Source organism: Chiloscyllium plagiosum, chromosome 5 (assembly GCF_004010195.1).
Source record: "Chiloscyllium plagiosum isolate BGI_BamShark_2017 chromosome 5, ASM401019v2, whole genome shotgun sequence".
In the NCBI taxonomy this organism is placed as follows: Eukaryota; Metazoa; Chordata; class Chondrichthyes; order Orectolobiformes; family Hemiscylliidae; genus Chiloscyllium; species Chiloscyllium plagiosum.
The window spans coordinates 99,493,644-99,513,465 of NC_057714.1; the positions used below are offsets into that span (position 1 = coordinate 99,493,644).

A 19,822-nucleotide genomic window follows, 5' to 3' on the forward strand; every position below is an offset into this window, starting at 1 on the left:
TAATGAGTTCATGGAGTGCTCATTATCCAGCACTGGTTTTCTTTCTTGTTGAAAGTAAATGAGCTAAAAAATCTCCATCCAAATTTTTTGTGTGAACTTTCATTTCTAAAGCTATTACGATGGACTGAAAATTTATTTCTATTTATAAATTTAGATTTAGTGCAAACTCTGCGTTTGCCAGTCTTAAAACTAAATAATTCCAGAAACTGATAATGAAAACCTGCTATTTTATAATTCACTTTTCAAAGGCAAATTGCTTATGGTTACCTCACTGAGTTTGAAAATCATGTTTCATCAAAGCCGGCAAGGCTAGTGGAAATGGAAAACTTTGAAAGCTGATTTTAAAAATGTACACATGAATTATACAAATCCGTTACTTGCGTTGTGACAGTCTTATGCTATCCTTCAGATTGTTTTGTCAGTCGGAGAAGGAGAAAATAAGAAATTCACAAGTATCATTTACATTGTGTAAACATTACATTTACAGTACAATCATTCTTGCAATACATGGAACTCCAAACGTTTCAACACTTCTTTTTAATGTTATACCACTTTCAAATACTGGAAGTGCTAAAATACTCAATCAGAGAATGTAAATATCCATCCTTCACCATAGTTTATCCAAACTTATTGCAACTTTAGAAGGACAAAAAGTAAATTAACTTTTACACATACATATATATGCGACCATATGAATTTGGAGCAGGAATAGATCATTCAACTCCTTAAGCCTGCTTCACTATTCAATAAAATCATGGCTGATCTGATTGCAACCTCAAATCCACATCCCTGCCTACCCTGAAACCTTCTAATGCCTTGCCTAACAATAATCTATATACCACAACCTTAAAAAAAAATTTAAGGACCCTGCTTCCATTACTTTTTCAGGGAGACAATGCTCTGTATTCACTGCCAGAAAAACATTCAACTAGCCTATTTTAAGAAGGCAATGCTAATTCTTAAGCAGTGAGTGCTAACTCTAGATTCTCCCTTAACAGAAAATATTCTCTCCACATTGAACCTATTAAGATTTTGTATGTTTCAATCGAATGACCTTCTAGTGTTCTAAATTTGAGCAGATACAAGCCTAGTCTGTCCAATCTTTCCGCAAAAGACAAACCCCTATTTGTGGTATCAGTCCATTATTCCTTCTCTGTACTGCTTCCAATGTGCTTAGATCCTTTGTTAAATAAGGAGACCAACATTTTGCAAACTAATTCAGGTGTTTTCTCACCAGCACTCTGTATGAGTGAAACATAACTAGCTACTTTTGCATTCAATTCTCCTTTTGACAAATGTTAACATAATTAGCTTTCCTAATTACTTGCCTTTCTTAATTTGCATATGCAAATCAACTGTTCAGTAGTTCATGCACAAGAACATCCAGATCCTTCCACATCTTGGAGATCCAAAATTTCTCACCATTTATAAAATATGCTTTGTTTTCATTTTTCCTGCCAAAATGGTCAATTTTACATTTTCTCAAATTGTATGCCATTTGCCACATTTTTGCCGACTCACTTATTGATAAATTTTGGTAGGCTCCTTATATCCTCGACCCAATTAGTTTCTAATCCGTATTTTGATCATCAGAAAATTATGCAAAAAACCATATGCACCCTTAAGTCATTTACATAAATTTTATACAGTTGACATCCCAACACAGATCCCTGCACCACTCACTGCATCTTATCAACCGGAGAAAGACTCATTCCAGCAAACTTTCAATCTACTCAGTCAGCCATTTGGCAAGGTTCCCCATGGGAGATTGGTTAGCAACATTAGATCACATGGAATATAGGGAGAACTAGCCATTTGGATACAGAACTGGCTCAAAGGTAGAAGACAGAGGGTGGTGGTGGAGGGTTGTTTTTCAGACTGGAAGCGTGACCAATGGTGTGCCACAAGGATCGGTGCTGGGTCCACTAACTTTCATCATTTATATTAATGTTTTGGATGTGAGCATAAGAGGCATAGTCAGTAAGTTTGCAGATGACACCAAAATTGGAGGTGTAGTGGACAGCGAAGAAGGTTACTTCAGATTACAACAGGACCTTGATCAGATGACCAATGGGCTGAGAAGTGGCAGATGGAGTTTAATTTAGATAAATGTGAGGTGCTTTGTTTGGGAAAGCAAATCTTAGCAGTACTTATATACTTAATGATAAGGTCCTAGGGAGTGTTGCTGAACAAAGAGACCTTGGATTGCAGGATCATAGCTCCTTAATAGTGGAGTCGCAGGTAGATAGGATTGTGAAGAAGTTATTTGGTATGCTTTCCTTTATTGCTCAGAATATTGAGTACAGGAGTTGGAAGGTTGTGTCTGTGCAGGACATTGGTTAGGTCACTTTTGGAATACTGTGTGCGAATCTGGTCTCCTTCATATTGGAAGGATGTTGTTAAAGTTGAAAGGATTCAGAAAAGATTTACAAGGATGTTGCCAGGGTTGGAGGATTTGAGCTATAGGGAGAGGTTGAATAGGTTGGAGCTGTTTTCCCTGGATCGTCGGAGGCTGAGGGGTGACCTTATAGCGGTTTATAAAATCATGAGGGGCATGCATGGAATAAACAGACAAAATCTCTTCCCTGGAGTAGGGGAGTCCAAAATTAGACGGCATAGGTTTAAGGTGAGAGAGGAAAGATATTAAAGAGACCTGAGGATCAACTTTTTCACAGAGGGTGGTACGTGTATGGAATGAGCTGCCAGAGGAAGTGGTGGAGGCTAGTACAATTGCAACATTTAAAAGGCATGGATGGGTATATGAATAGGAAGGGTTTGGAGGAATTTGGGCCGGGTGTTAGCAGGTGGGACTAGATTGGGTTGGGATATCTGGTCGGCATGGACGAGTTGGACCAAAGGGTCTGTTTCCATGCTGTACATCTCTATGACATTATGACTATTCCAATAAACTGCCTGCTACATCATAAGCATTTTGTTTTCTGCAATAACCTTTGCTGTAGCACCTTATCTATCTTCTGGAAATCTACTTGCAGGACATTCATCAGCTCCCCTTTTTTTACCACAGCATGTTACCTCCTCAAAGAGTTTTAATAGATTGATCAAATATGACTTCCCTTTCATACAATCATGTTGACTCTAAGTGATGACCTTGAACTTGTCCGAGTGCCCTGCGTTAACATTTTTAATAATAGCTTTAACATTTTCCCTGTAGTCTGCTTTCCTTCCTTTCTGAATAAAGGAGTTACATTCACTATTTTCTAATGTAGTGGGATGTACCCAAAACAACGGAGTTTAAGAAAATTAAAATCAATTTGTAAACTACAATACAAGTTACTTCTTTTAAGACCCTAAAATGAAGCCAACGAGGACCCGGCACTGAGCAGTCTCCAACAATTTATTAAGTACCACTTCTCTGGTATTAGAAATATTCTGGAGTCCATCCCTCGCTTTTCATTTCAGACTTATTACTGCTTCTGGGATGTTATTTGTAGCCATTATAGTGAAGATTGATGCAAAATACCTTTTCAATTCATCTGCCATTTCTTTGTTTTCCATTATTCATTCTCCAGTCTCACATTTTATTTACACAAACTCTAAGTACCTGTTTTTATATTTATGGTTGGCTTTGCTTCATACTATTTAACTTTTCACTGTTTCTTATTGGTTGTTCTTTCATTTTCTTTATATTCTGTCCAATCTTCTGGCCTATCACCTGTCTTGGTACAATTATGTGCTTTTTCTTGTCATTTGATACTATGTTTAACACTTCCAGTTAACCACAGATAGTGTTTCCACCCCTCCCATTTCTATTTGCATATTATTTAAACAGTTTTATCATTTCATTAGAGCCAGCTCTGCTTTCAAGCTGTGAAAATTCCTCTTATTTACATTTTGAAAATGGTCTCAGACCCACTCCTCTCCCTCAAACTGAATCAAAACTCATTCATATTATGATCCCTACAACATTGGTGGGTGGGTGGATGGGAGGGTGTTGGGGACAGGGGTGCTTCATAATGAGATAATTCATTAATCCTACCTCTATTGCACGATATCAGGAATGGTATACCTTGCTGTCGTCAGCTCCAGAAAATGCTGTTCTTAGAACTATCCCAAAAATATTTCAGGAGTTCCTCATCTCGGTTATCTTTGCCCATCTGACTTTCCCAGACAACATGTATATATGAAATTTTCCATGGTTAGTACCATGGATTTCTGACAGGTTTTCATTATCCCTTACTTTATGCTTCACCCTAATATATAGGCACTGTTGTAGACCTGTGCACCACTCCCACAAATGACTCCTTGCCTTTATCATATTTAATGTCTACTCAAAATTGTTTCTCATGTTGCGTCAACCCTCTGAATTGTGTTATTACCATCGTTAATTAACAGAGCCACCTCTTCACTTTATTTTAGCCTCCTGTCATTCCTAAAGTTCCTGTTCCCTTTAAAATTCAGATCTAAACTCATTCTGCAGCTATGATCATTAATGCCTCTATAAATCTGAATCTACCTGCCAATCAATCAGCACTCTCCTTGTAGGCAGAATAAATGTTGGCTTTGCCTTGAATTTGTATTCTTGTGAAAGATCCTGATGAGGACAAGATGGAGAGCTTCAACAAAATGTGTTTTTCTCAACAATATTGAAATTCGGGAAAAATATTGGCAGTCAGAAAGCTATATCGTTGACTTCCAGGCCTGTTTTCACATTCAAACAGGTTTATCTGTCATTTTTCAGAGTGGAAAGTTTTGGTTTTGTTTGAGTCTTTGATGAAGAAATAATTAGAAATCCCATATTCAAACAAGTATTAAATTGTTGCAATGTAGATTCTAATTTCACCACAAATATCTGTGGGTTTTTGCTGGCATGCAATTGTTTGCACGTAAACTGTTAGCTCCAGTTACCTACTTTTGTTTACTAGCCATGTTTGAACTGATCTCACGCTGCTTGGCTGCCCCAAAATCTATGAATGCTCCTCGGACAGGTCCTATGGTTGGAGAGTTTCCAAAATCTAAATTAGGCAACAAATTACACGTAAATAAAATGAACAGCTTACTGCAAGCAGTAGATAATATTTACTAAAACATAAGTAAATGCAAATTTAATTTTATTAATTTACATCTGCTTGATTAAAAATGCAATATCATTTCATGATAATTCAACATACCTAGCTGGCTGTCTATCATGGTCAAGATTTACTGTGGTATATTGCTCGCTGTTTCCGAACTGGAACATTTGTATTCTGAGCTTTACTGACAAAACTTCAATATGATAGGCATGTGTTTTATGCCTGCACATGCTGTCAAGGTCATAGCTGGACAGAACCTCAGATTACATTAATTGATGATGCAGGTCCCTTGTTCCATCACCCACTGTACAATGAAACTAATATGGTTTTATATTTAGTGCAAATCCTACCCATAGGGCTAGTTGACACATTCCCTCCAAAATCTAAAATACTAGTGCCCACGTAAAACTGGGATGATGCGCTGACTGTAAAAGCAAAATGTACATTCTATCCATAGCCAACTATTTTCAGGACTTCCAAATTAAATAAGTATTCTACCTGAGGTGTGGCAGATGGAGTTTAATTTAGATAAATGGGAGGTGCTGCATTTTGGAAATGCAAATCAGAGCAGGACTTATACACTTAATGGTAAGGGTCAAGATTAGAGTGGTGCTGGAAAAGCACAGCAGGTCAGGCAGCATCTGAGGAGCAGGAAAATCGACGTCTCGGGCAGGAGCCCTTCATCAGAAAACATTCCTGATGAAGGGCTTCTGCCTGAAACGTTGATTTTCCTGCTCCTCGGATGCTGCCTGACCTGCTGTGCTTTTCCAGCACCACTCTAATCTTGACTTAATGGGAAGGTCCTAGGGAGTGTTGCTGAACAAAGAGACCTTGGAGTGCAGGTTCATAGTTCCTTGAAAGTAGAGTCACAGGCAAATGAGACAGTGAAGAAGGCTTTTAGTATGCTTTCCTATATTGGTCAAAGCATTAAGTATAGCAGTTGGGAGGTCATGTTGCGGCTGTACTGGACATTAGTTAAGTCATTTTTAGAACAGTGTGTAAGTCTGGTCTCCTTCCTATCAGAAGGAAACTTGAAAAGGTTCAGAAACGACTTACAAGGATGTTGCCAGGATTGCAGGATTTGAGCTATAGGGAGAGGCTGAATAGGCTGGGGCTGCTTTCACTGGAGTGTTGGAGGCTGAGGGATGACCTTATAGGAGGTTTATAAAATCATGAGGGGCATGGATAGGATAAATAGACAAAGTCTTTTCCCTAAATTGGAGGAGTTCAGAGCTAGAGGGAGTAGGTTTAGCATGAGAGGGGAAAGATATAAAAGGGACCTAAGGGGCAAAGTTTTCATGCAGAGGGTGGTGCGTGTATTGAGCTGCCAGAGGAAGTAGTGGAGGCTGGTACAATTGAAGCATTTAAAAGGCATCTGGATGGGTAAATGAATAGGAAGAGTTTCGAGGGATCGGGGCCAAGTGCTGGCAAATCGGACTAGATTGGGTTAGGATAGACAATTTGGACCGAGGGGTCTGTTTCCGTGTTGTACTTCTCAATGACTCTATGACTCTGCATTACTTCATTCAGGCAGTAGCTGCGAGTCACTACCCATCTTTGTTATGTTATGTAAAAGTTGACTAAACTGGTCCTTCATAAGATCAGCTGCAGCTTGAGTGATTATACTCTACAATAGCACAGAAAATAAGTCCATAAAGAATACTGAATTCAGGCGCTACACCAGCTTTAACAGTTGAGAATTGTTCAAAGCTGGGATAAACATGTCCTCAGCTGAAGGGCAGTTAGCACCAGTGTAGAACAGTGAAAAAGTTTTAGCATTTCAGCAAACAGAAGAACAAACAAATAAGATATTTCAGTAAATTTTTCCTTTTCAAGTGAGGGGTATCAATGTTGGAGTTAAAAAAGCAAATCTGTCAAAGCATTCATCTCAAATTTCAATTATAACACAGTATGGTGTATTGAAAATGAAGCAGGAAATCACAAAAGCCAATGGTTTGACAATTTTAAAAAACAGCTTTGGTAGTCCAATAATTATTTTAAAACCATGGAAATTCATATAATAATTAATCTCACCTCTATTTGGATCTTCCTCACAGGTTTTTCTGTGACTTCCAGGGAATTTTTCTCTGACCTGGTCATTTTCTGCTGTTATGGCCTTTTGAATTGCTTCAATTTCAGCTCGCTGATGTGCTGGAATTTCCTCTCTTTCATGCTGTACCTCTTCATCTTCACATTCCTCTTCCTCAAAGTCATCCTCGTAGTCCTTTAAACAAAAGGACATAACAACATTGTATTTTGTGACACAGCTTTACAGTTGAAGTATTTATTTATTTCTTCCTTTTGTAGACTTTTTGCTGAACAGACATTTTAAGGCCGTCTCTAATACTGCTTTGCTGTAAGCTGCTAGAACTGATAGGTCTGCCATGACCAGAAACTCATAAACAACAATACACTGGGGATAAATACTACAAAATTTCTGTCTATAGTTAAGCCCAATATACAAAATGTTTTTATTTTTCAAGTTTTCTTTGCGTTTCTCTCATCTAAAAGTCTGATGCAATTATAATATTAAGTGCATGTGAATATTAATTTTCATACTAATAGTCTTGCTTATCAGTGTAATTAAATTCCATGATTTTCTCAATGAGAAAGAAACAGAAAAAATGCTGGAAATTAGATTGTTCAACAGCTTTCTCATAACAGCTATAAATAGCAGTCTGCAGATATCCAATTCTAAGGTCAATCACCCCATTCTCAAGTCAACTATTAAATGTCTAATAATTTCCTTCCCAGTGATTCCACAGGATTCTGTTTGCCATTTATGTAAATGATTTAGATAAGAATATAGGAAGCATGATTAGTAAGTTTGCAGATGACACCAAGATTGGTGGTATAGTAGACAGTAAAGAAGATTATCTTTGTAGAAACAAATGGTGATCAATTGGGCCAATGAGTTGAAGAGTAGCAAATGAAGTTTAATTTGGCTAAATGCGAGGTATTACATTTTGGCAAAATAAACAAAGACAAGACTTAGACAATTAAAAGGGGGACTTTGGATAGTATGGTAGAGCAGACAGACCTAGTGGTTCAGGTAAATAATTCTTTGCATCACATATAGATAAGGAGGTTAGGAAGGCAGTTAGCATGCTTGTCTTCATTGTTCAGACCTTTGAATATAGGAATTAGGACGTTATGTTGAGGTTACACAGGATGTTGGTTAGGCCTGTTTTGGAGTACTGCGTCCAGTTCTGGTCACCCTGTTACAGGAAGGATATTATTAAGTTGGAGAGGGTTCAGAAGAGATTTGCCAGCATGTTGCCAGGACTGCAAGATTCCAGTCTTAAGGAGAGGCTGAGACTTTTTCACTGGAGGTTGAGAGGTGACCTTATGGAGGTTTATAAAATAAGGAGGGATACAGAGGGATAAGGTGAATGGAAGGTGTCTTTCCCTAAGGTGGGGGATTTCAAGACTAGGGGGCATATCTTTAAGATGAAAGGAGAAAGATTTTAAAAAGACATGAGAGGCAATTTTTTTTTAAAACACAGAGAGTAGAGCATGTGTGGAATGAACTTTGAAGAAGTGGTGGATGTGGTTACAGTTACATCATTTAAAAGACATTTAGATAAGTACATGAATAGGAAATGTTTAGAGGGATATGGGCCAGGAGCAGGCAGATGGGACTAGCTTAGTTTGGAATGGTGGAACATAGAATGGTTGGACCGAAGGGTTTCGTTCTGTGCTGGATGACTCTATGATGCCCACTTTTCAATAATAAATGGTTGATTAAAGTGATTGTGTGTACGTATGTGTGTGTTTTTGTATGCGTGTAAGAGAGAGAGAGAGAGAGAGAGAGAGAGAGATAAAAGGGACTGGTGGCAAGAATGTGAAGTGTACTTGGAGTGTTGAGACCATCACTGTTTTTCGTACTTTAGGTTTGGAACGGAGAACTGAAAATGAGAACTGAACATATGAACATCAGCTTGTTTTCATTAAAAAAAAAGGAAAATCTGATGTTTGCTGTTGGGAACTGACCTTGAAAGATAATGCAGATTAATTTCTGCTTGAAGAACACGAACATCAGCTTGTTTTCATAAAAAAAAAGGAAAATCTGATGTTTGCTGTTGGGAACTGACCTGGAAAGATAATGCAGATTAATTTCTGCTTGAAGAACACTGTAGACAAAGCAACACAAAGATGTTGTTATGCTCAGGAACTGGTAGCTGTTTGCACGTTGAATTGATCAATCAAGGGAGGACCGGTGTTGGCCAGCTACCCACTGAGAAAATGTTGGGAAAAAAAGACAACAAAGAGTGAACTACTTCTGACTGGGTTTTTTGCAGGAGGCAGTTTTGCTTTGGAGGCTGCTGGATAGGGATGGGTTCTTGGCTTTGCACTTCCTAGTTATTCTCCTACCATTGACTGGTTGAAAGTTCTGAGAAGAGAATCCTGGTCAGTCAAAATAAGCAAAAATCTCCAGAGATCTCTGGAAGCTATTTGCAGTTATCGATGAAGTCAGAATTCAAGCAAGATAAAGTCTTACATGCCTGTAACACAGCCTGTTTCCAATATCATAAAGGCTTTTGGTAAGACATTACAACACAGGTAGAAACACTATCAGTGAGCCACAAGAACCATTACTTTCAGCTTGCTGTTCGACATGAATAATGTTCACCAGCTGAATCCAATTAATACTAAAAACTCTTGTGGCACAGTGATATTGTCCCTACATCAGGACCAGGAAGTCCACGTGCAAGCCCCATCTGATTCTGACTGTATAATAACATAATTGAACAGGTTGATTAAAAAATATCTTGGGGAGTAGTGATAATTTTCATAAGGTTCTTGTGATGCAGTGGTAGCGTCCCTATCTCTGAACCAGAAAGCCCACTCTCACATCCTACCTGCATGAAAGGAATGCAATGGCATTTATGGACAGGTTGATTAGAAAATATGTCATAATGGCCCTCCTTCTGAGCCAGGGGCCTGAGGTCAAGTTCCATCCGTGAGTCATAATGTATCCAAAAAAAAAGTAGATTAAAATTATACAACCGTTGTGGTAGTGATAGAGCCTCTGGCTCTGAGCCAGGAGGCCTGGGTTGAAGTCCCACCTGCTCCAGGTGCAGTAATGACATTTCTGAACAGGATAATTAGAAAATATCAATTAAATTAACACTTTAGTTTTGTGCTGCAGTTTACATACGAATAACACAGTCAAATGCTGCAATATGAATGTGATCATGGAGACTTTCCAGACGTGACTGTTAAGATAAGTAAACTAGTATGCACATCCTGAGAAGAAAATTCTTTCAAGCCTTGCTAACATGCTAAACTAGAAGATGCTCAATAAATAAAACAGAATTACGTTTTAAGTAATAAAATAATATAATAATATTGCAAATTTTAACAGCCTGAAAACATGTCAACCCAGGCACAAAAGTATAGTTGAGAAATGTTACAAATCACGCTTGTTCATTATCTATACACTACAAGCTAATGGTCAATACCTCAAAATCATCATCATAGTTTGACGATTCAATAGGGGACTGGCTATCCATAGCAATTTCTTCTCTTTCAACAAACTGCAAAGAAATTTTCAGTTTTTTAGAATTGGGATAATAGTTATCTGCAGTAATACGAATATCAGATCCAAACAATTGTCCATTATTAAGAACTTCGAAGTTATACATAACTAAAGGTTTCATTACTAGGACATAGAAAAATTACACAATTTGCATGACAGCAGAAAAGGCCAAGAAAATCTGACAGCCACTCTTTAAATTACAAACTGCTTTGATATGGTAAAAAGGGAAAAAGAAGTTGTCATTCGTAGGTCAGTCAATAACTCAATAACAGACTTAAGTTTGACAAAAGAATAATGAGATAAAAAGAGCTATATGCCAGGCCTTGAATGATCTACATAAAAACAATATTCAAAGACAATGCTTTGAAAAGGGATATAGGTAAATATTGTTCAACATAACAAGCATCCAAATTAAGGGCAAGTGCAGAAACATCATTTAAAATTTGACATTTTAAAAATTGAACATGAATTAATACCTAAAAGAATAAGACTGCATACAAAACTTAATCTTCAGTGCCTGAGGGCGGTTAACTATGATTAACACAGAAGATATTAACAAACTAGTTTTTAATGCTTGAGATGTTAAGATATAACATTCTGTGGCCAGTCTGTATCTACCACAAAAATAAATTAACTTCATACTATTCAACACTTTTCATGAAACAGTAAAACAGTTTTCACAAAGCTAACAGAGGAGGATGAAACTTGAACAAGGTAGCTTGGATTTTTGCACTAAATGATGCATCGCCTTTTCTGAAATTATTGAACCATTTACAGATTTTAAAAAATTGCACATAATGCTACTTAACATTTCTTAACAGCAAAGTATTCCAATTTGAGAAATTTTGAAAAAAAAAGTAAATTCATACTGTGCAAACGGTGAAATAATGTCTTCAGCCTTGTTAAGAATAAAAAAACTTTAACATTAAGTGCAATTATAAGCGCACAAAGTAAAGATCTGATTAATATTATTCAACTTTGATGACCCGATTAATTTTGAAATGGATGATCAAAATATTCACACAGCAAAATACTTGAAAGAAGAAAATTAACTTCTAAAATTAGTAATATTTTCACTGAATAAAATCCTGCATATTTTAAAATAAAAACGACACTAACCCTCTTTCTCCCACCGTCTAGATTTCTAATAAGGGAATGGAATAACTTTAAGCACTGATTTAATTGAACTACTTTACAAGAAAGGTCAAATTCTTACAGCTGCATCATCATCATCATCATCAATTAATCCGGCCTGACTGGACCGCCATGTGGATGGAAATCTGCCTGTACCCTGCGATTTTGTCAGGAACATAGTTGAAAAGACAGATAAGAGCTATAATAAACAAAAGCATTTTACATAATGGAAAATATGATAGCCTTTTAAAATTATACTATAGGATTAAGATATGTTACATTGCCAGATGGCACATCATCGATACAAAACTGAAATAACAAGTGGAATTCAGTTCCTTGCTTCTTACTTTAGAGGGCTCCAACTACCTTTGCAAGTGACAAATTGAACACTGGTGAGACTTAAACTTGAAAATAATCATAATCCTGTGGTTCCAGTGAATATCAAAAATTCGCAACTGTTCCTTATATTTCATATGAAGAATATTCACATTAGGAGATCACCCCATTTGTAAGAAATAAACTATAAAGTTCTAAAGTTGTGTTTTTGCCAATTCTAGAATTGGTTAGCATAATGGTTGGCATGCTCACAAAGCCCAAATTGGCAAGGCCAGGGGTTGGCATCTGGAGTTGCAGCAGCCAGCTCGATGGCCAAAAGGTTTGGTGGTGACATTTACCTACCCAGGTTTTGAATCAAACGGTTGAATGAGTTGATCACTTATACTATTCTCAAGCCTTGGAGAAATCCATGAGTGGGTGGGAAATAGATCCCAAGTACAGACAGATAGATGGAAACTCATTGACCTCAATAATCAGCCTGCATTCTGTATCCCTCTGCAAATATAGCCAAGGAGATCACAGAGAAGTAATACAATGGACATTCAATCTTACTAATAGAGCCACAGAATGGATACAGCACATTAATTCACCTCATTGTGTATATATCAGTTCCCTGTAAGAGCAATTAAGTTAGTCGACTGCTCTGTCCTTTTCCTGCACTTTTGCACATCTCTTCTCTTCAGACAATTATCCAATTCACATTGAAGGCCACAACTGGATCTGCAATCACACACTTTCAGGCACTGCATCCCAAGCCTTAACCAACTGGCATTTCCTTAAAATGTCCATTTTGTCAATCACCTTAAATTGACTTCATCTGGTTCTTAACACTTCTGCCAATGCGAACAGTTCTCCTTATCTACTCTGGTCAGACTCCTCATGACAGTGAAAGCCAGTATCAAGTCTTGTCCCAATATTTCTTTCTCCAAGGAGAACAATGTCAGGTTTTGATTCAAGTGTCCATGTTAAAAGGAAGCCTCTCACATCTGGGAACATTTATGCAAATCCCTTCACATCTCCTCTAATACAGTCACAGCGTTCCTGAACTGTGGTGTAGAGAACTGGCCATAATACTCCAGTTGAGGCCAAATCAGTATTCTATGAGTTTGATTCCTTGCTGTTTCACTCTATTGACAGAATTTTCTTCTTCTCGGTGTTTCAAGAAAGGTGACAAAATAGATTAGAATGAACAGAGTCTCAACAAGAGGAATGCTCATATGATTTTCCCGAGTGACAACTCGCTTATTTCTATGTATTTGCATCTCAAACCTCAACTCGCCTAGTTACATCTTCCTTCTAATTCTCCATCCCTCCTCTAAGAAGGCACTTCATGCAAAACCACGATAGGTAAAACAGGTGTGGTAGCTGCAGTTTGACAACTGCCTGTCGTGGTCACCACATAACTACTACTTCTGCATGATTAGATTAGATTAGATTACTTACAGTGTGGAAACAGGCCTTTCGGCCCAACAAGTCCACACTGACCCCCCGAAGCGCAACCCACCCAGACCCATTCCCCTACATTTACCTCTTCACCTAACACTACGGGCAATTTAGCATGGCCAATTCACCTATACTGCACATTTTTGGATTGTGGGAAGAAACCAGAGCACCTGGAGGAAACCCACGCAGACACGGGGAGAATGTGCCGGGCATAAGCCCTTCCTCAGGAATGAGGAAAGTGTGTCCAGCAGGCTAAGATAAAAGGTAGGGAGGAGGGACTTGGGGGAGGGGCGTTCGAATTGCGATAGGTGGAGGGAGGTCAAGGTGAGGGTGATAGGCCGGAGTGGAGTGGGGGCGGTCAGGAAGAAGATTGAAGGATTTGACTGAGACAAGGTGGGGGGAGGGGAAGTGAGGAACCTGGAGAAATCTGAGTTCATCCCTTGTGGTTGGAGGGTTCCCAGGCAGAAGATGAGGCGCTCTTCCTACAACCGTCGTGTTACCATGGTCTGGCGATGGAGGAGTCCAAGGGCCTGCATGTCCTTGGTGGAGTGGGAGGGGGAGTCAAGTGTTGGGCTTATGCCCGAAACCTCGATTCACCTGTTCGTTGGATGCTGCCCGACCTGCTGCGTTTTTCCAGCAACACATTTTCAGCTCTGATCTCCAGCATCTGCAGTCCTCACTTTCTCCCCTTTCATCTACACAGCACAGCATTGGAGGACCATCAGGCTCATTTGCTCTCAGCCCAACCCAGTACTGAATACAGCCCTCCAATCAGTGTACCTTGAAGCTGAGGGATATTTATGATTAATACTCCTGTCAGATTGCTTTGTCTATAGAGTAGCCATATATCTAAAGCATCATCACAGGATACTTTTGTACCGACATGAACACATGCACTTCATGCCCCTTCCTTCAATTTCTTAGCCTTAATGACTTTCACACTTGCTTGGAGGCTGCTAGCATCTATCTGGATAACATTGTTTTCCTCCTGCACGAGCTATTGAGCAGTCAGTTGCAGGCTACCAGCCTCAGCCATTTAGATGGCTTTTTAGTGCAGATTGAGAGGCATGCAGCTTGGAAGGATTGAGAGCACTGAACAATCAAACTCTCAGTTCGACAAGAGGTGGATGCGTCACTGGAGAGCAATATTCTACATCAATGTCAGAGCTGCAGCATGTCACAGTAGATTACATGGTAAAAACACTACCATTTGCTTAAAGCAATGCGTGGAATTCAAAGGGGAAAAGTCCTGAGTTACATGAAAGGAAATGACAGTCTGTCAGAGGGCACCACCACAGTCAATCAAGAAGCTTATTCTATGCCAGCCCAGGGGTTGGCCATGGCCGGTCCTGCAAGATAATGACAAACAGTCTGGGGATTATAGATAGGTCAGTCAGGATGCTGAGGAGTGATCAGGCAGGAGGGTTAGTTTAACCTGCAATGGGATTGAGTTTGAGGGAAGTGGCTGCGAAAGCAGTCAAAGGTCAAGCATAAACTGATGAAGTGCCCCCTCTCAGTGGTAGACTAAGAAGTGCAGAGGGCAGACTGGATTGATAATCTGGAAGGATGAGGCAGGTCAGAGGTCTTGGTCGACATGATGCTTATAGTACTGAGGATTGTAGTCCATCAGCCTTGGTGAGGTCTGTGCGTGCATGCAGCACATAACTTAGAATAAGTCCTTGAATGTAAAGTAACAAAGAGAAACACTATTACTTAGCCCTTCGGAGAGCAGAGGATCAATGACCTTCTTGCAGCTCTGCTAGGCATCCCTTTTCATTGAGCTACAATTTCTGTCCAGGCTAGTTGGGCCTGTTGGTGTGGCATCCTTTGGCAATCAATAGATAAAAGAATTACCCATCTTTCCATCACTCTAACCACCAGCATCTCCAGATCCCTGTAGGAAGTAAGGAACTAGCTTGCCTTTCATTGGAGTCATTTCAGGGACGAGCAGGAGATTGTAGGGTAGTTGCTAGGTGCAGAGCTGGGCTCTAAATATGGCAACAGAAATGTGCAAGCTGGAGCTCCTGGCAGTGGAGAGCATTTCTGCCTCACCTGCCACAAAAGTACCTCAGAGTCACACCAGACATATAGCTGCATAGTTAGTGAGGTGAAAAATGAACAAATCATTTCACCCCTAGCCATGGTGGGCTATATGCCATGGAACTCACTTGGCACCACACTTCTACAATTCAGTCTAATGTCTGAAAGCCCAGTCATAGAGTCATTAAGCACAGAAACAGACCCTTCGGTCCAACTTGTCCATGCTGACCAAGTTTCCCAAGTTAAACTAGTCCCATTTGGTCCATCTCCCTCCACCTTTTCTATTCAGGCATATATCCAAATGTCTTTTAAATATTGTCACTATACCTCTATCTCTTTCTCTGGCAGTTCATTCCACATTCAAACCACCCTGTTTTAAACAGTTGCTCCTCTGGTCCTTGTTAAATCTTTCTCCTCTCATCTTAAAAATATGCCCCCATTTTGAAATTCCCCCACCCTAGGGAAAAGACTTCTGCTATTCAGCTTATCTATGCGCCTCATGATTTCATAAACCTCTCTAAAGTCACACCTCAATCTCCTATGTCTATGCTCTTCCATAATCAATGAGTTGCATCCATAAAAGCACAGACAGCTCTACTCTTAAGTGCCCCTTAGAATATCATCCTTTATATTATGTTGCCTCTCCTCTGTCTTCCTAACAAAATGAAACAACTTTTACTTGTCAATTTTCTGAAAAACAATTTTTCTGCCACATGTCCATCTTTCCCCAGCCTATCCATATTCTCTTGAAGTCTATCACTACTCACAGTGCATAATATTCTCAAAATTTTGTCATCTGGAAATCCTGCAATAATTCCCTGTGCTCTTAAGTCTAGTCCATCAATTCTGATTAGGAAAAGCAGTGGTCCAAATAACAACCCTTGAAGAATTTTATGTATATTCTTCTGACCTGAAAATAGCACATTAACCACAAATCTCTTTCCTCTCGTTCAGGGAACTTGGTGTCTATGTCACTACTGGCCCTTTTACACCATGAGTATTAACTCTGTTGCGGAGCTTGTTCTCAGGCATGTTACCAAATACCAGCACATACCACATCAACCATATTATCTATGTCGATGTTGTCTATTACCTTACTGAAAACCTCAAATGAGTTAAACATTATTTGTGATGAACAAATTTGTTGCAGCTTTCCTTAATTACTGTAAACATGCCCAAGTGACTGTCAATTTTGTCAGAGTATCTTTCCGAAAAGCCTTCCTTCACTGAAGTTAAACTGATGGGCCTATAGTTGCGAGATTTATCCTCACATCTTTTTTGAACAAGGGTGTAGCTTTTATAGTTATCCACTCCTCTAATACTGTCCCTGTTTCTCAGGAAGATTAGAAGAGATTGGTCAGTGCAGTTGCAGTTTCCATCCAGAATTCCTTCAGTATCCTCAAATGCATATGATCCAGTCCTGGAAAATTATCAACTTTTAACTAGAGCCAGCCTTTCTAATACTTTTGCCTTATTAATTTTTCAGCCCACCCAGGGCTACAACTACTTCCAGTTTTATGTGATTAGCAGCAGCATCTTTGTTGGTAAAAACTTATGGAAAAAAACTCATTTAATACCTCAGACATGCCCTCTGCATTTACAAGAAAATCCATTTTTCAATGTTTAATGATTCTACTCCTTTTGTCGTCATTTCACTACTTATACGCCTTTAGGAAAGTTTTACATTCCTTTACTTACCTGCAGAAATTTCAATATTTAACAGGTTCTCACATATTATCAAAATGTTATACAGACCTTCATCTTACTCTCTATCTCTTTCCTCATCCATAAATATCCGGCTCTGATTCTCCTATCACTTACCTTTGGTGAGAATATACCATAAGAAATGGAAACAGGAGGAGGCCATTTAGCCCCTAGAGCCTGCTCCACCATTCAGTAGATTTCATGGCTGAGCCAACCTTCCTCATATGCACTTTCTTGCCTTTCTCCATAACTCTTGATTCCTCTATTGATCAAGCACCTATCTCAGCATTAAATATACACAAGGACTCTTCCTCCACAGTTCTCTGTGGCAAGGAGTTTCAAAGACTCAACTCTCAAAGAAACTCATCCTCACCTCAGGATGGCGCTCCTTTATTCTGAGATGATACTCTCTCCCATGAGGGAAATATCCTCTCAGGTTTTATCTTGTCAAGCCCCCTAAGAATCTTATACATTTTAATAATTTCACCTCTAATTCTTGGCTCATAAGACAATCCCTCCATATCAGGGATCATTCTACAGAATCTTCTGAAATCTGACGTGTGGTAGAACACTCTTCACTTGCAAAAACACTTGAGAAGCTTGACACCATCCCAAACAAAGAAGCTCATTTGATTGACACCACAACCAACACTCCCATCAGCACCAATCCAGTGGCAGTGGTGCATTTCTTTAAACAATTACAATCCACAACATGCAGTCTCCTTAAGACATATGAGCAGAGGCAAGTCATTCAGTTCAATGAGTCTGCTCTGTTATTTGATGAGATCATGGTTGATCTGAATACACTGAATTCCATTTCTTACTTTATCCCCATATCTCTTACAGATTAAAACTCTGTCTCAGTCTTGAATATAATCAACTATCCAACCTCAACAGCCCCCTGCAAAAAGAATTCCACAGAATCAATACCCTCACCAGGAAGAAATTCCTGCTCATCTGTTTTAAATGTGCACCCCCTAACCCTCATTCTGCCCTCTGGTCCTAGACTCACCCACACTGGGGAACAACCTTTCCACATCTACCCTTCAAGCCTCCAAAGGACCTTCCACATTTGAAAAGAGGTCACCTCTCATTTTTTTTAAATTTAAACGACTACAGGCTCAATCTACTCAGTTTCTCCTAATAAGATAGATCCTCCATAGCTGATACCAACTCAGTGAACTCTCCTTCAGTGCCAGTATCTGTCTCCTTCAATAAAGGTCCAAAACTCTGCACAGCATTCCAACTGTGGTCTGACTAGAGCCATATATAGTTTTAGCAAAACCTCTCAATCTTTATTCCATTTCTTTTCAAATAAAGGCCAACATATATTTTGCTGCTCCTATTACCTACTGAATTTGAATGTGATTCATGTATGAGTTCTGTCGTTTTCTGCAGTCTTTCTCCATCTAAATAATATTGAGCTCCTCTATTTTTCCTGCCAATGTACAAATACTTCTATTTTCCCATGTTAGATTCCATTTTTCAAGTTTTTGTTCACTTGCCTAATCTGTCTATATCCCTCTGCCAACTCTTTATATCACCCTCACCATTTGCCTTTCCATCTATTTTTGTGTTACCTGCAAACTTGGATATGGTGCATTCACTTTCCCCATTCAAGTCATTAATATAATTGTAAATAATTGTAGCCCCAGTTCTGATCCCTGTGGCACATCACTAATTACAAGAACAAGGACTTTTAGTGAAAAAATGAGTTTTGCAGAGATACCTAAAAATTGAAAGGAAAGCGAGATCATAAGAGATTGTGAATGTTGCATATCAACCACAAGGTAAAGAGGGCACAAATGTATGCAAGGTCAGAATCAGAAGATCATAGATTGAAGAAAGGGATGCAAACCTGAAGGAAACTGCAATGACCAAGTCACTGGGTCAAAATCCTGAAGCTCCCTCCCTTAAAGGCGCTGTGGGTTCACCTTCAGCATATGGACCACAATGGTTCAAGAAGGTAGCCTATCACCACCTTCTCAAGGGCAACTAAGAACAGGCAATAAATGTGGTCTGGCAAGCGATACCTACATTCTATGACTGAATAAATAAAGGAGGGTGCCATGAAGCCATGGAAGAATTTAAGAATAAAGGCAGGGCCATTACATTTAATGTGTTGAGGGATTGCATGTGACCTAGAATCAGTAATTTCCATTTACACAGATTGAAACAGAAGAAGTCTGAAAATCAGAAGATTGAGAAACAATTGTTACAAAAATTTGTTTCATTGTACAAAACTTCAATAGAACTGAAGTATTAAAACATTTCAGAAGTAGAAAGGTGAAGTATGGATGGCGATGGGAAGCATTCTGAACATGTAAAGTAAACATGCTTGTTGCCAGCTCACGTGGAATTTGCATCTCAGCTCTGTATTCAAAGGTCATTCAGGTTCTACTTGATCTGGTTTGGCCTGGAGGAGACACCCTTACAGGAGATGGACTCAATAGCTAAAGTAATGTTTACAATGACATGTAAGAATATTGCTTTGATTCCCTCAAACCTTCCATCGGACTTGCACAACTCTAAATCAAATAGAGATTCTCACAAAACAGAACCAGCCATATGATTAGATTAGGTTACTTACAGC

The 19,822-nt window shown here is 39.1% G+C and overlaps 1 protein-coding gene across 6 annotated transcripts in view; it reads right to left on the bottom strand.

The window, feature by feature from the left end:
- dync2i1 (dynein 2 intermediate chain 1) overlaps positions 1–19,822 on the bottom strand; it is a 103,938-nt gene that overhangs the window by 50,507 nt on the left and 33,609 nt on the right. For 3 of the 6 annotated variants that reach the window (XM_043690687.1, XM_043690683.1, XM_043690684.1), the window contains exons 8-11: positions 11,789–11,905; positions 10,496–10,570; positions 7,065–7,254; positions 4,871–4,973 (exon numbers count right to left, since the gene is read on the bottom strand). In XM_043690687.1, the coding sequence (XP_043546622.1) occupies positions 4,871–4,973; positions 7,065–7,254; positions 10,496–10,570; positions 11,789–11,905 (485 nt within the window). The remainder of the gene's footprint in view (positions 1–4,870; positions 4,974–7,064; positions 7,255–10,495; positions 10,571–11,788; positions 11,906–19,822) is intronic. The other 3 variants (XM_043690688.1, XM_043690686.1, XM_043690685.1) reach the window with 2 other exon arrangements.